At 50.3% G+C, this 13,931-nt stretch overlaps 2 protein-coding genes across 5 annotated transcripts in view; one reads left to right on the top strand and one right to left on the bottom strand.

The window, feature by feature from the left end:
- The window catches only part of slc9a3r1a (SLC9A3 regulator 1a), a 36,218-nt gene extending 30,553 nt beyond the window's left edge, over positions 1 to 5,665 (top strand). Inside the window, exons 5-6 of the mRNA XM_035397602.1 lie at positions 3,619 to 3,738; positions 3,842 to 5,665. Of these exons, the coding sequence (XP_035253493.1) occupies positions 3,619 to 3,738; positions 3,842 to 4,006 (285 nt within the window). The 3' untranslated portion in view covers positions 4,007 to 5,665. The remainder of the gene's footprint in view (positions 1 to 3,618; positions 3,739 to 3,841) is intronic.
- A 439-nt stretch (positions 5,666 to 6,104) lies between these two features.
- The window catches only part of LOC118216420 (caskin-2-like), a 65,439-nt gene continuing 57,612 nt past the window's right edge, over positions 6,105 to 13,931 (bottom strand). For 2 of the 4 annotated variants that reach the window (XM_035397589.1, XM_035397581.1), the window contains exons 15-21: positions 13,750 to 13,841; positions 13,522 to 13,632; positions 13,313 to 13,414; positions 12,882 to 13,020; positions 10,424 to 12,187; positions 9,607 to 9,865; positions 9,259 to 9,391 (exon numbers count right to left, since the gene is read on the bottom strand). In XM_035397589.1, coding sequence (XP_035253480.1) covers positions 9,295 to 9,391; positions 9,607 to 9,865; positions 10,424 to 12,187; positions 12,882 to 13,020; positions 13,313 to 13,414; positions 13,522 to 13,632; positions 13,750 to 13,841 — 2,564 coding nt within the window. In that variant the 3' untranslated portion in view covers positions 9,259 to 9,294. Of the gene's footprint in view, positions 9,392 to 9,606; positions 9,866 to 10,423; positions 12,188 to 12,881; positions 13,021 to 13,312; positions 13,415 to 13,521; positions 13,633 to 13,749; positions 13,842 to 13,931 lie in introns of all 4 variants that reach the window. The other 2 variants (XM_035397563.1, XM_035397572.1) reach the window with 2 other exon arrangements.

The following is a 13,931-nucleotide window of genomic DNA, read 5'->3' as shown; positions in this document are numbered from 1 at the left end:
TGGCAGAGGGCGGGGCTTCCTAATAAGCAGACTTTTCCTGAAGTACAGGAGTTGACTGAGTGGTCAGACCTCTGCATGTTGCAGCTGTAGCTCAGAGGTCCTGACATGGATGAGTCATGGATGAGTCCCAGCTGGTCCATCAGGGTGGGGTCAGAGCTCTGAATTTGGGTGCAGGTACCTCACACATGGAACCCGTGAGGCCAGCCAGAGCCCTCAGTGCTGGGGGGTGAGTGTTGGGTTATACTGCTCAGCTCTGGCCTGGCTGACTCACAGAGCTTTTCACTGGTCCCATTCCTGGCCTCATTTACCCATTATGTGCCCCCGCCAGAGATCTGGTGCCAAGAGCTGGCTCTGTGGGGGAGGGGTTTTGGGTGTGGGGGAGGGGTTAGGGGTGTGTGTGTGTGTGTGTGTGGGGGGGGGGTTCTGAGCTGAAGTTCTGTTTTGTTTCAGACCTCAGCTCTCAGTTCACTGAAAAAAACAAATCACACACGAACCTGATTACAGGATAGTGTCTGAGACAGACTGAGTCTGTGGCTCTGTGGGGTGCGTGTGGCTGGATGTGGGGTGCCTGCAGCAGATAAGGCATTCCTGTGAGGTGACGGGGGGAGGGGTACGGATCTTCCCTCTGGGGAGAGCTCCTGGGGTCACTATCTACATTCCCCTGTCCTCATGGATTTGTCCCTCCTCATACTTCCAGGGTCCACTGTACTGGTGTTTATCAACTTCAATGGGAGGATTACTCACTTATTCAGTCCCACAGACACATCCATGACTCAGGCCTGCTGACATTTTCCCATTTCCACTGCAGTGCTGGAGCTATGACTCTCAGCTAGTCAGAGGCAGCATTATGATACATCTATGTATCAATACGAAATGACAAATGTGACGCGTATTTATTATCAATGGCAAATAGAAAGGAGAGTGGATTATTACTGCAGCTAATAAATTGTTGAAGTTTATTAAATCATTCATTTAAAAATGTTTGTCCCCACACTGAGGTCATGGGCCCTGAAACAGATCAGTGCCGTTCAGTATTGCTAGAAACTTCACTGAGGTTACTATTAGACTGGATTATCTGATGTTTACTACCTTAACATGTAATGCAATGTTAGCATTAAGAAGTGCAACAATGAAATGCCTCATTCTACATTTCTTCATATTATTTATCGTACTAATGGAAGATATTCTGATGTTAAGGTTCCCCTGAAGTTAAAACATCAGCACGCGCATTAACAAAGGTGCCTTGTATAACTCTTATCCTGCTTTGTGTAAGATCTGTTGACCTCATCTCCACTCCAGATCAGACTATTTTAGCTTGATGCACGTGGCTGTGATTCCTGTCTTTGCTAAGATTTCGACTGCAAAGCTGTAATCAGCTTCAGGACGATTCCCTTCTGAGTATCGAGTAAAATAAACGCGATGGCGGTGAAAGATGGTAATATGAGCCAAAATGGTGAGCAATACCTTTCTCTTTTAATCGCGTTCTTTGGTCCTTCGGTAAGAGGGCCTCTGTAGTTAACGGATTAACTTGAGGAAGAAGTGAAACTCATTGTGTTTATTTGGTTGTTCAAATCCCTCTTCTAGTATTTTAAAAGATAGTAATCCTCAAAAATATTTCCCTCTTGCTGTCCACGTTTATGACTTTTCACCCAATTCATCTCACAGGCGATATAATTGACCTAATTTCCAATGATATCATGGGATTATGTGTTTTATAACCTTCTTGCTTGTGGACCAAGAGAGTACTCAGATAGCCTAGTTGTTTATAAAAGGGAATGGGTTAGTGTGGGAGAGAAGCAGGGTTGTAAATGTGCTGTTGAATGGTCTGGGAGTGTGAGCAGTGTCTCTCAGGCTGGTGACCCTCATTAAGACCGACCGGCTCTTCTGGTGACTTGTACACTGAGCACATGGGCAGCTTGGGGTGATGCGTCCTTAATGGGGATGGATGGATTCCCTGGGTTTGTGTGTGCGTGCACGAGCGTGCGTTCATGTCCATGTGTTCGCATGCGCGTGTGCACCCATGTGTGCGTGCGGTCGTGTGTGTGCATGTTCATGTGTGTGTGTGTGTGTGCGCATGAGCGTGTGTGTGCGCGTATGCACGCGTGTGTGTGTGTGCGCTTGTGCGTACGTCACTGTTCTAGTCCTCTGAGGCAGCCTGTGCTCCCTTTCTATCAGTAAATCCAGACTAATCTGGGTGACTTATCTCAGGGGAGAGGGGAGCAGCAGACAGTGGGCAGATGGGTTCCAGGGTTTCCCCACAGGGAGTCCTCCCGTGGGATTAGGAAAATGGTGGGGGGGAGGGGGGTACTGGGGAAAATGACGCTTCTCCCCACATTCTCAAAAACGTAAATAAATAAGAAGCAGGTGTAGTGAGGCTGCTGCAGTCATGTCCTAAGGGTAAATGAAAGCACTAATGTGTGCACAGAAATCCGTCCTCCTATAATCCTTCAGAGGTATTTGCTTATAATCCCCCTACATGGCCGCACACGCTGAGATCTGGAGCCAGGACCCTCTGGAGGTATCACTGGAGTAATGTACCACAGGAGCCCCTCAGTCCCAGCCCTGCTGCAGTGAAGGAGGAGCACTTCTGTTCCTACACTTCCCATCAGGCCTTTCCCTACTGCTCACTGCAGAGATGCTGAAGTGTACAGCACACTGTCACTGTGAGATACTTTTGTATTGTATTTCTTGTAGTTCTTTTAGGCCTGTGGTAGGAATCCTGTTGTAGATTTGGTTATTGTCAATAGCAGGCATAATATGAAGGGCTATTTTCTGAGCCCAAGCTGCCGAGCCTTGGGTAAGTTCATTAGGAGGGGATTAGATATGGGAGAAGGTTGAAGGGATCAGTGGCGAACGCTGTGCCTTTATGCCTGGGCACTTTTTTAATTTACTGAGCTTCAGAGAGTGAGAATTTACTGAGCGATTGGTATCATTTATAAAACTGGCAGCTCATGTCATACACCCTCCCGTTTCTTTTATTTATTCCTTATTGTCTCTATAATTCTCTCTGAACGTGAGTGTAAACTTCAAAGTCCCATCCTTCTTGGCTGTCTGGTTTCTGTTTTAAGAAAAGGAGAAGTGCGGTTGGTAGAATCTGGGAGAGGACTGTGAGAGACTGCGAGTGCGTCCTCAGCTCGGGTCAGGCGGGAGAGGAATGTGGAGCGCTGTGCTCTGTCCCTGGGGGACCAGGGCCTGGAAGCTCCCTTAAATCCCCAGGCTCTGGAAGATTATGCGTAATGAGCCACACTGCATTCAGCACGTTGTGCTGCGAGAACTTCTCCCTGCCTGTCTGCACAGCTCTTTGAGAGGATCTGTAGATGCATGGTCAAGCCTGCCCTCTAGTGGCTGGACAGCACAACACGCCCTCCATTTTTAATCTCATCTTCAACACAACTTTGTTACTCCAGTCCTGTTTACACATTACAGTACAGTACGTATACAGCTTTTCCACTGTTATTTTTTGCAAGTGGAATTCATCTGACAGAACCATGTAAATCACGTGAATGCACTTATCCTGTTTTAAAAAAAAAGTTATTTTAGTGTATGAGTCTGTTGGTGAATGTAATGTAGTGTAACTAAAATGTCTGTATTCTGTATTCCATCCTCCTCTCAATACAGGTTAACGGGAAAGTGGCCAAAGAGCTGGAGACCAAGGTGTCCGTCAGTCCCTCTCCATCCAGTGCCTCCTCTAATGCTTCTCTCACGACTCCGCCCCCTGCCAGCACCCCGCCCCCTGAGGTAAGGCCCACGTACATGCAGCAGCCCTGTCTGTGCCCGCGTGTCCTGAACGGCGAGAGCGAGTCTGACGGTGTCTCATCTCCACGTCTGCTTCTCGCCGCAGGCCCAGGAGAAGGTGGAGGAGCAGAAGGAGGCGGCCGCGGAGACCAGCCTCTCCCTGACCATGACCCTCCAGCAGGCCAAGGAGCGTGCTCACCAGAAGCGCTCCAACAAGAGAGCTCCTCAGATGGACTGGAGCAAGAGGAACGAACTCTTCAGCAACCTATAAACCTGCCACTCTGTCTTCTCTCTCTCTCTGTCACACACACACATACATGCACTCATACACACACAGACACACATGCACTCACACACACCATATACGTGTATGTCAGAAAAACCACTCAGTGGGTCTTGCCCACTTTATTTTTTTTCAAAACCAGTGAAATCAAAAGCTATTCATGATGAAAAACAGTATATATTTCTAAAATATCATATAGACTTAAAATGAGTAAATATAAAAAAGAAGATGAAGGAATCACCTAAAAAGAATCTATATTTGTATTCATGTGTTGTATGAAAGAAACAGCAATCAGTAGCTGAGTGTATTTCAGCTGAAGGGGAGGTTTGTGTAAGATGGGCAGGGAGGTGAATGTATGTGGAAGGGCCAGAGACAGGCAGGCTGCATGGTGGCTCAATGTGTCTGTGCTCTCTGCTTCCCGATGGAGATGGTCTTTGCATCTTATGGTCCGTGTGAAGATTTGAAAGACTTGTGTTTTTTGTTTTCGTAATTTAAACTATAAGAAACATTTGCGGCTAGCAGGGAAGCGTGAAACTTTTCAATCGTTTTCTTTGTCTTCGTTTTTACAAATCTCACAAAAGAACCTTAGCCGAAGAGGTGCGTGACCACTAACTACAACACAACTTAAGACAACATTTTGTTAAACTGAGCCACAACCTTCCCTGCACTTTTTAGTGTTAGTTTTATTTTGATTATTACCTTTATCACTGGAACCATCTGAACCCTGTGTAGGTGGACCAAACAGCTGGTGTGTAAAAGGGACCCTGAGATATCTAAGGGTTCTAAAAGCGTGATCTCATTTCCTGTCACATTTCACTTTCTGCTGTATTTTGCTTCCCATGATTGCTTGTTTAAGCTCCACCCTAAATAAAATGCCAGAAACAGGCTATTCTTGTGGAAATCATTTTCAAGGATGTGTGTGCAGTTCAGGCCTAAGGACATCAATGCAGTCATGAATTTCATTTCAAATTGAAGCGTAAGGAACAAAGGTTTTTCCTGCTGTAAACAGTATGTGCATTTTTGTGTTTGGTTGTAGAATGTCCTTTCAGCTTCATGAAACTCTTTTGTTATTGCATATCAGTGTTTAAACCCTTGACAATCAGCTCAATATAATACATCGGTTTGAGAGACCAAACTAGGCTCTTAGCCCAAATCAATTTTGTCTGTTTTAGCCATAATATAAGAAATTATGGCAACCGGCGACAGAGTTTTGGTGACATAGTTTTGAGAGCGTGAAGTCCTTTAGTGGTTTTGGACCTATACTGTGGTTGTTACTATTGTAAATTTTTACTGTTGATTTCTTTTTGTCGTTTTCTTCTTTCCACTAGCTATCCGTTAAAAAATTGAGATTATATATTTTTCTTGGTTTCTCTTAGATTTTTGTATTCATAAATGTCCGTGAAACAAAATTTTATTTTGCGATGTCTGTTAAAATGCCTCAGTGCATTGAATTACTTTTGAATTTTATTTTGCTGCTTTGTATTGAAATTGGTTACCTGCCCTGTCATTGCAATTATAAGCATATTGCTTCCCTTGTCACTTGCTAACAGTAGCGTTTTAAAAGGTGCATGCTTGTGTAATGTGCATGTACATCTGGAGGCTACATTGTATATTGATGACTACTGTATTAAAATTTAGATCACACCAGTGGGGCATGTCATCTTTTCCTCTGAAGAAACTGATGTTCCTTGTTTATTAAACAAATCCTTACGTGCATTTTCACCGATCTTGAAATAAGGTGTGGTTGCCTGTAATATGAACAGTACAATGACCATATTTACCTACTCACTGTCAATTCTACACATTTAACTGGAATATCAGAATCACACTCATTTATATGGATAGCCCTACAGACCCCCTTAAAAAGGTATTTAACATTTTTGTTTAGCTTGCAAGCACAGGTAACATCCCTGTACAGTGGTCTATAGAAGCTGAAATGTGATGCTATAGTGGCATTGTTTGTATGTGCCATCTTGGCTAAGGAGGGACTTGCAAGTGATTGTGCAGAGAATAAGGCCCCGCTTATTCAAGCCACCAGGCAATCACCAGAACACAAGGCTGCTTGCATTTAAGGACTGCACCAAAATGAGTTTTACATTACATTACATTACAGGTTTTATTTCACTCAGTCATGTTTGTATTACTGTTACATGAAGATCTGAACATTGAGCAAACTAAGGTTTCTTAGAAAAGCCATGTAGGGGGATTAAAAATATGGAACAATTAAGCAGGAAATGGAAGGATTCCATGCAATCCATTATCTCAGTAAGAGTTTGGGATAGCGATTGATTGAAAACTACAAATATAGCTAAATGAAGCACTGCATTTCCCAGAGTGAAAAGCTAGAGTTAGGATTTTGTTCCCTTGCAGGAAATCAAAACTCAGTATACCATTCAAAAAAATGCCACCTAAGCAAAGTTCAGTAGAAAAAAAGGTTAAACATACAAATCTTCTTTTAATAGTTAACAGTAAACAGATTAGACAAGTGATAAAATATTCAGAACATAATATAAAAAAAGATTCACCAGTCAGTACAGTATTCTATAACAATTCTGATTACAGGTTTTAACCATCCATCTTAAGGTGCTCTGTCGAGTAGAAATCTGTCGATCTGTATAATCTAATTAAACTGGCCTTAAAGAATATCAGCGTTTCAGCACCATAGCTGAAAGCAGTTTCTGCGTCAGCGCATACGCGTGCACGCACACACACACATGCACAGACACACACACGCACACACACACACACGGACACTGCAGGAATGAAGTGGCTTATAACTGAACAGAATGATTTACAGTACGAGTCCTGGAATTAATACAGAATTAGTCATGATAAAAACGTCATCAAAAATATGAGCTATACCGTTTCTAAAAAAAAAAACTAGAATCAAGGAATCTTATAAAATGAAAACATGCAGTTTCCGTAAGATGAGCTATACTCTTGTTTAATAGCTAAACAGACAACTGATTCATTAAACTCTGGTCATCAATGAAGGGAAAAAAACATGTGACACAATGCAGTCTACACAAAAGTAATAAGTTAGTAGGTAAAAAATACTGAGACTGGTCAATGACAGTGGTCTTAACCCCAGTAATTGCAGCCTCTCCTGTTGGTGCTATATATGTAGCACAGAGCACCAGTGCATTACTCAACTAATGCAAGATGGCACTGCAGACGTTCTTAGGAAATGTGTGGAAATAGGGGGGATTAATGAGCAGGCCTGATACACCATTTACTGGAGATAAAAATATGAAATGAAACATCTGGTGAAATATGGAACCTGTCGTCCATGGCCAGTTCTGTCTCTACTTAGGGCACCAGCACATGCTCAGTGCAGGCCTGCCCCATAGCCACACAAGGCCTCATTTCCACCATTTCAGGGACGGATGAGTCTGCTTCAGCAGTGACATCAGCCTGTTAATGTGCTTCAGCCTTACTTATCCAGAGGAGTCTGCTTCAGTAGTGAAATGGGCTCTTTAATAAGCTTCAGCCTCACTTATATGGATGAGTCTGCTTCAGCAGTGAAATGGGCCTTTTAATAAGCTTCAGCCTCACTTATCTGGATGAATCTGCTTCAGCAGTGAAATGGGCCCTTTAATAAGCTTCAGCCTCACTTATCCGGATGAGTCTGCTTCAGCAGTGAAATGGGCCCTTTAATAAGCTTCAGCCTCACTTATCCGGATGAGTCTGCTTCAGCAATGAAATTGGGCCCTTTAATAAGCTTCAGCCTCACTTATCTGGATGAGTCTGCTTCAGCAGTGAAATTGGGCCCTTTAATAAGCTTCAGCCTCACTTATCCGGATGAGTCTGCTTCAGCAATGAAATGGGCTCTTTAATAAGCTTCAGCCTCACTTATCTGGATGAGTCTGCTTCAGCAGCGAAATTGGGCCTTGAATGTGCTTCAGTCTCACTGACCCAGGTGAGGCTGCTTCAGCAATGAAATGGGCCTTTTAATCTGCTTCAGTCTCAGAGTACAAAGAGTACAAAGTTTCTGTGGCATCATTCCTGTCAAATGGTTAAATTAGTTTTAATTAATACAAAAGGTAAAGGATAACTGATAATGAACTAATTGGCTAAATTACAAAATGTCAGAAAAACAATATTCACAGAGGAAAGGCAATACACATGACTTTGGTTGACCACAATAAATTGCTCCCAATCACTAACATACAAACACAAACAGTCTGTAATATACATATGTTTTAGATTTAGATTGAAATATTTTTTTTGATTGCAGCTCTAAAATAATTAGTCAAAATATAATATATCATTGGTGATTACAGCCATCTTCCACTGTACAATGTCATCTTAAAATCTTAGTTACGCTTAATATAGTTATTCATTTAAATATGCTTTTAAAAGCAGACGGATGCTTCCCTTTGTTAGAGTAAAACCACTATGCAAATGTACATGTTTACATATCAAAAGCTCAGTCCTCCATCTCTCTCAGTCGCACACTGTCTCTGCTCCCTGCTACTTGGACAAAAGCACACCTCGCTCCGTGAGCTCGTCTCCATGGAGAATGCGTGAGCAGGGTTACTCGCCCGGTAAAAGACGGCAAGTATACCACCGTCACAAAACAAGTCAGCATTAGGTGAAACGGGCAGAAACCGTTAAAGCTGTAAAATTATACAGCTTAGGTGTGTCACAAATATTGTTCCTTTTGGGAATGGTGCTTCCTAACGCTCACGGAACAACCCGCTTCTCTTCCTGCGTGGTTTTGGCGTAGCACATCGAAACAGGAAATACGAACCCTTCGTTTCTGAGGCGAGTCACTGGTTTCATTTCATTCGAGCCTTCATTAATGAGCTCGGTACGAGTTCACACGCACGGTAGGAGTTTGTGATAAGACGAGCAGCCAGTGGAAATGCACTGTGGAAGAACGCAAAGGCTTCAGTGTGGGCTGGTTCAGCTGCAGCCTGTGCTCAGGCACAGAGGGCTACACAGCGCCAAAATCCCTGTATTCACGCCAGCGACGGCTCCGACCCGCCAGGTACAGCAGTCTTAAGTGCTCGTGTTGAAGGAGGGAGGCTCCTGATCCTGCCAGTGTCCCCGTGGTGGGTGGTGCAGGTGCAGGCGAGGAGGGGGGTAGGGGCTTGGGTCATTGAGGTGAAGGGGATTGAGGGAGTCAGGTGGCCAGGCCTTTAGCTAAGGCTGCAGAGGCAGGTCTGCTGGAGGACGGCTGAGGCTTAGCCATGCGTGGGCGGGGCCTGGGCAAGGCCTGGGCGGGGCCTGGGGGGGGGGGGGGCTGGGTGGGCCCCAAGGGAAGCTCGGGATCAGTCCAGCATGGCGTCCAGCTGGTCAGCTAGGTCATCGAACATGTTGCCGATATCGTCCAGAATGTTCCCCGCAGACTTCACCGTGTTGGTACCACTGAGGGGTGAATGCAGAAGTGTGATTAGTTAGAACTGAAGTACACCATAATGCTTGTGTTAGTGTGTGAGTGTGTGTGTGTGTGTGCGCGCAAGGGGGAAAAACAGAAAGATAAAGAGAGTGAGAGAGAGGGAGGGAAAGAGGGAGAGATAGAAATTGTGCATAAACCATGCAAACGGTAATTGTTAGCTGGTGTGCATCCACATGTCTCTCACCCATCGGTGGTGTCCTCCAAGATGAGTTTCCTCTCCACTGCCTTCAGCGCCGCCTCCAGGGAGGTGCTGGTCTGCTCCAGCCGCTTATGAACCAGCACGCACCCTGGGCCTGGCTCTGGGCCTGGCACACAGGCCTGGGCCTTTCCTGGCCTGGCTGCCTGGCAGAGAGCAGGCGCTGCTGGGGACAGCGGGCAGCCCAGGGAGGGGGCAGTGAAGGCCACGCTCTGCATCACGGTGACATTCACACTGGCTCCCCCTGCTGGTCAAGAAACACACTGCTTACCAGCTGAAAAAACTTATTCGTTGAACAAAATAGTAGCAATTTCCCCACTTAGTAAAACAGGCCTCTTCATGTGCAGCAAAGAAAAAAGGCAAGTAAATGCATAAAATAGAATGAAGTGAGACCCCCAACAAAAGAGCATAAATAGGCTGCATTTCTGAATAGCCATTTCATGAATAACACAGCCATATGCTACTACCCAACTTAATGCTCAGCGTTTTTGTTAAGGAATATGAGCATGTCTACATGCTGTGGGGTCAGTCTGGTGCGCAGTCTGCTGAAGGTGAGACCCGTAGCTGAGAATATGGCACCAATGTTCTAGGAATGGGTAAACAACGTTTCACTAATGCTGCCAGTGGAGGGAACCGTGACTCATAAACTTTCCACCAGTCGATGGCATTTGTGTCTGTTACTGTCTGTACTGTTAACTGTTAACATCCCTAGTAAGTTTTTTACTAAACACTACTCAAGCTTTCTGCGCTAGGTCCAATACACGGTGTTAGGTCCAGTACACTGAGCAGTGCGGGGGGGCAGTACCTGCAGCTGGAGCTGAGGGGTAGGGGAGCGGTCTGGCGGCAATGGTGGGTTTCTGGGGGCTGGCGGGCTTCGGGGAGACGGGGGGTTTTTGGGGCTTTGGGGGCGAGCCGCCCTTCTCCAGGCACTGCAGGCTCCTCTCCATCTCAGCGATGCGCAGGCCCACGTCCTCGTCGCTCTGGAAGTCCCGGCCGCTCCCCTCCTGGGCGGGCGGGGCCGGGGGCGAGGGCGGGGCCGGGGGCGGGGGCTCGACGCCCCCCTCCTCAGTGGGCGAGGCCGACTCCTTGGGCTTGTGCCGGCGCTTGACCGTGTCCGACTCCTTCAGGTTGAACTCGAGCAGCTCCGGGGTCCGGGGCGCGGTGGCGGGCTCGGGTCTGAGCGGCCCGCCGGCCTTGGGCCGCTGCTTGATGGTGAGGTTGCCCTCCTCGGCGAAGGGGATGCACTCGCTGGAGCTGCTCTGGGGCGAGGAGGAGCCGTCCAGCCCCGGCCCGGCCCGGCCCTCCTCCTCCGTGTCCGACTTCACCCCCCCGTCCCCGTCGGGCTGGTCCGTCTGGCAGGCGCCGGGCTCGCTCAGCGTCCTCCTGCGGCCCGCGGCGGGGTCGCGGGGGGCCGGCAGCGCCGGTTTGGGCGGGGGCACCGGGGAGGAGGGCTCGCGCTGGGACCCGGGGCCGGGGCCGGTCTCCAGCATGGCGGTGATGCTCCTCACGCTGCCCACGCTCTCCGTCTCCACCCCTCCCTCGCACGGCGGCTCGGGCTCGGGCGGCTCCGCCCCCCCGCTGCCGCTGACGGAGCTGAGGCGCTTGGGCGGCGGCGGGGGCGGGCCTTTCCGGCGGGCGCGGATGGCGAAGGACTGGCTGCGGCCCACGCTGCGCTCGCCGGCGGTCTGCGGGCGGGCCAGCTGGCTGCGGCCGGGCCGGCGGGTGAGGGTGGCGTAGGACGCCAGGGAGCCCGAGGGCACGGCCGGCGCCTCGTCCTCGTCCGGCTCGCCGTCCGACAGGGCGTGGCGCGTCAGGCTCTGCGTGCGCTTCTTGGGCCGCAGCGCCTCGCCGTTGATGGGCAGGCCGTGGGCGGAGGGGAGGGGCTTGGCCAGCGGGCTGCCGCAGTGGGGGTGCAGGTAGCTGAAGGCCTTGTGGGCCGGGGAGCCCTGGGGGGCGGCGTGGAAAGGCAGGACGGGCGAGGTGTTGGCTTTGGGCTTGGCGGGGACGGCCGGGTAGGAGAAGCCCGCCTTGCTGGGGGTGTGGGGCGGAGTCAGGCCGGCCGGGCTCTGCTGCAGCAGCGCCAGCTTGGAGGGCTGGGCCTGCCGCTGGTCCCATCCTTCCGGAATGTTCCGCTCCTTGGCCGGGCTGCCGCCGGACCTGCCGCCGCTGTCGGCGCTGCCCAGGCTCTCCTGGGAGCGGCTGTGGGGTGCGGCCGAGGCCAGCGGGGGCTCCTGGGAGTGGCCCGAGCCGCGGGAGCGCGTGCCGATGCTCTCCTGGCTGGCCGACATGGCCGCCGCCGCCGCGCTCCTCATGGCCAGCCCCTCCTGGCAGCCGCCGTAGTTGTTGGACATGGCGGTCTGCAGCTCGGCGCTCAGCTCGCTGTCCTGGAAGGTGAGCATTTTGGGCGTGTGGGGCGAGGGGCAGTCCCCGCTCTCCGGGGGCTCGATGGCCACCAGCTCCAGGGCGGCCGGGAGCTTCCGCCGCAGGGTGCCCTGCCCCTCCGCCAGGTTCCGGGCCTTCTGTATGTCACACAGCCTCTTCACCGCCAGCATCATCTTCTTCTGGTGGCCTGAGGGGACAGCCCAGCGCTTAGCACCGCTCTACAGGACATTACATTACATTACAGGCATTTGGCAGACGCTCTTATCCAGAGCGACGTACAACAAAGTGTATAACCATAACCAGGAACAAGTATGACGAAACCCCTAGAGAGAAATACCGGTCCAAGTACAGGGAACAACCGCATAGTTCAACTTGGACCCTGAAGGTTAAACTGATTAACACTAACACAACGAGAACAGCAACAGCACAGTCTATGCAAAAATACAAGCAGTAGTTAAGACGAGTGCATTAACTAAGTCACCTACGAAACAGCTGCCTAGTTACAACCCTAAGCTTACAGTCATTTACAGGGGGGTAGGGAGGGATGGGGAGAGGTGCAGCCTGAAGAGGTGAGTCTTCAGTCGTCGTTTGAAATGGGTCAGTGTCTCAGCTGTTCTGACCTCCACGGGGAGGTCATTCCACCATCGTGGGGCCAGAACAGACAGGAGGGGGAGGTGCTAGGCGTCCTGAGGTAGCAGAACGGAGGGATCTGGCTGGCATGTAGGGTTTGAATATCTTGTGGAGGTATGCTGGGGCTGATCCCTTGACTGCCTGGTATGCTAGGACCAATGTTTTAAATTTGATGCGACACTGACATCCCACACCCGCACAGCAACGCTGTAAGCACACCGCACTCCGCCAGTCCGAACGGCGACTCTCACCCAGCTTTATGATGCCGATCTCCTGCAGGTCCTCCCAGGTGATGTCCCTGACGATGCTGATGGAGTCGTAGCCGTTCTCCGACAGCTTCTTGTGATACTGAGGCAGCCCGATAGCGCTGAGCCACTCCACCAGGTCCGACTGGAACAGCAGGGAAGGGCACAGTGAGAACGCGCACGCACACACGCACACGCGCACACACAGGCACGCACACGCGCACACGCGCACACACAGGCACGCACACGCGCACACGCGCACACACACGCACGCACACACACAGCTTCCAGTAAACCATTACCCATTTCAGCTTCACCCACACTGTACACTCTCCACGTGCTGCTGGATGGCAGGTACATGGGGGCAGGTGCATTGTGTGCCGCAGGGGTGAGGCTGGCCTGCACAGCCCTGCTCTGCGGTGAGGTGAGGTGCTCACCGGGATGTAGTCCGGCAGCCACTCGGGGATGGTCAGGTTCCCTATCTCCATGGAGATCTTCTTGCGGTGGCCGGGCTTGGTGACGCCGATGGCGGTGAGGTCCTGAGGAGGCGGAGATAAAGGAGCACTCAGCTCTCTGCGCATCGCTGATGACTGCGCGCAGACGCACGCACGCGTGTGTACACAGAGTAAGAGCACAGGCTGCGTACCTCAGGGGTCATCCTGCTGATGGTGGGCACGTCGTATCCGGCGCTCAGGAAGTTCCCCGTGTACTGCTCCAGCTGGAACTCGCTCAGCCACTGGTAGATGGCCTCTGCGTCCTGGGGGGAGAGGGGTGGGGTGGGGTGGGGTTGGGGGTGTGAGAGGGGGCGGGTGAGGCAGCAGCTCTCCTCTTCATCATAAAGCAGTGATTTGGGCGCGATGCGAGAGGCTCTTACCCGGCCCTCCAGCAGCTGCTCGGGGCGGATGAAGTGCTGGGAGAAGCCCTGCTCTCCGGACCGCAGGGGGATCAGACTGCGCCGGGGGGCCCCTGAGGGACGGGACGCAGCGTCAGCGACCACGCGCACGCGCCAGCTTTCTCAAAGCGGCTCAGAGAACTGCCCTTATTCTCTAAAGGCGG

The sequence above is a fragment of the Anguilla anguilla genome, chromosome 2 (genome assembly GCF_013347855.1).
Source record: "Anguilla anguilla isolate fAngAng1 chromosome 2, fAngAng1.pri, whole genome shotgun sequence".
Classification (NCBI taxonomy): Eukaryota; Metazoa; Chordata; class Actinopteri; order Anguilliformes; family Anguillidae; genus Anguilla; species Anguilla anguilla.
Note: the sequence above shows the minus strand (reverse complement) of the source record. Positions and strands in the feature narration are given on the sequence as shown.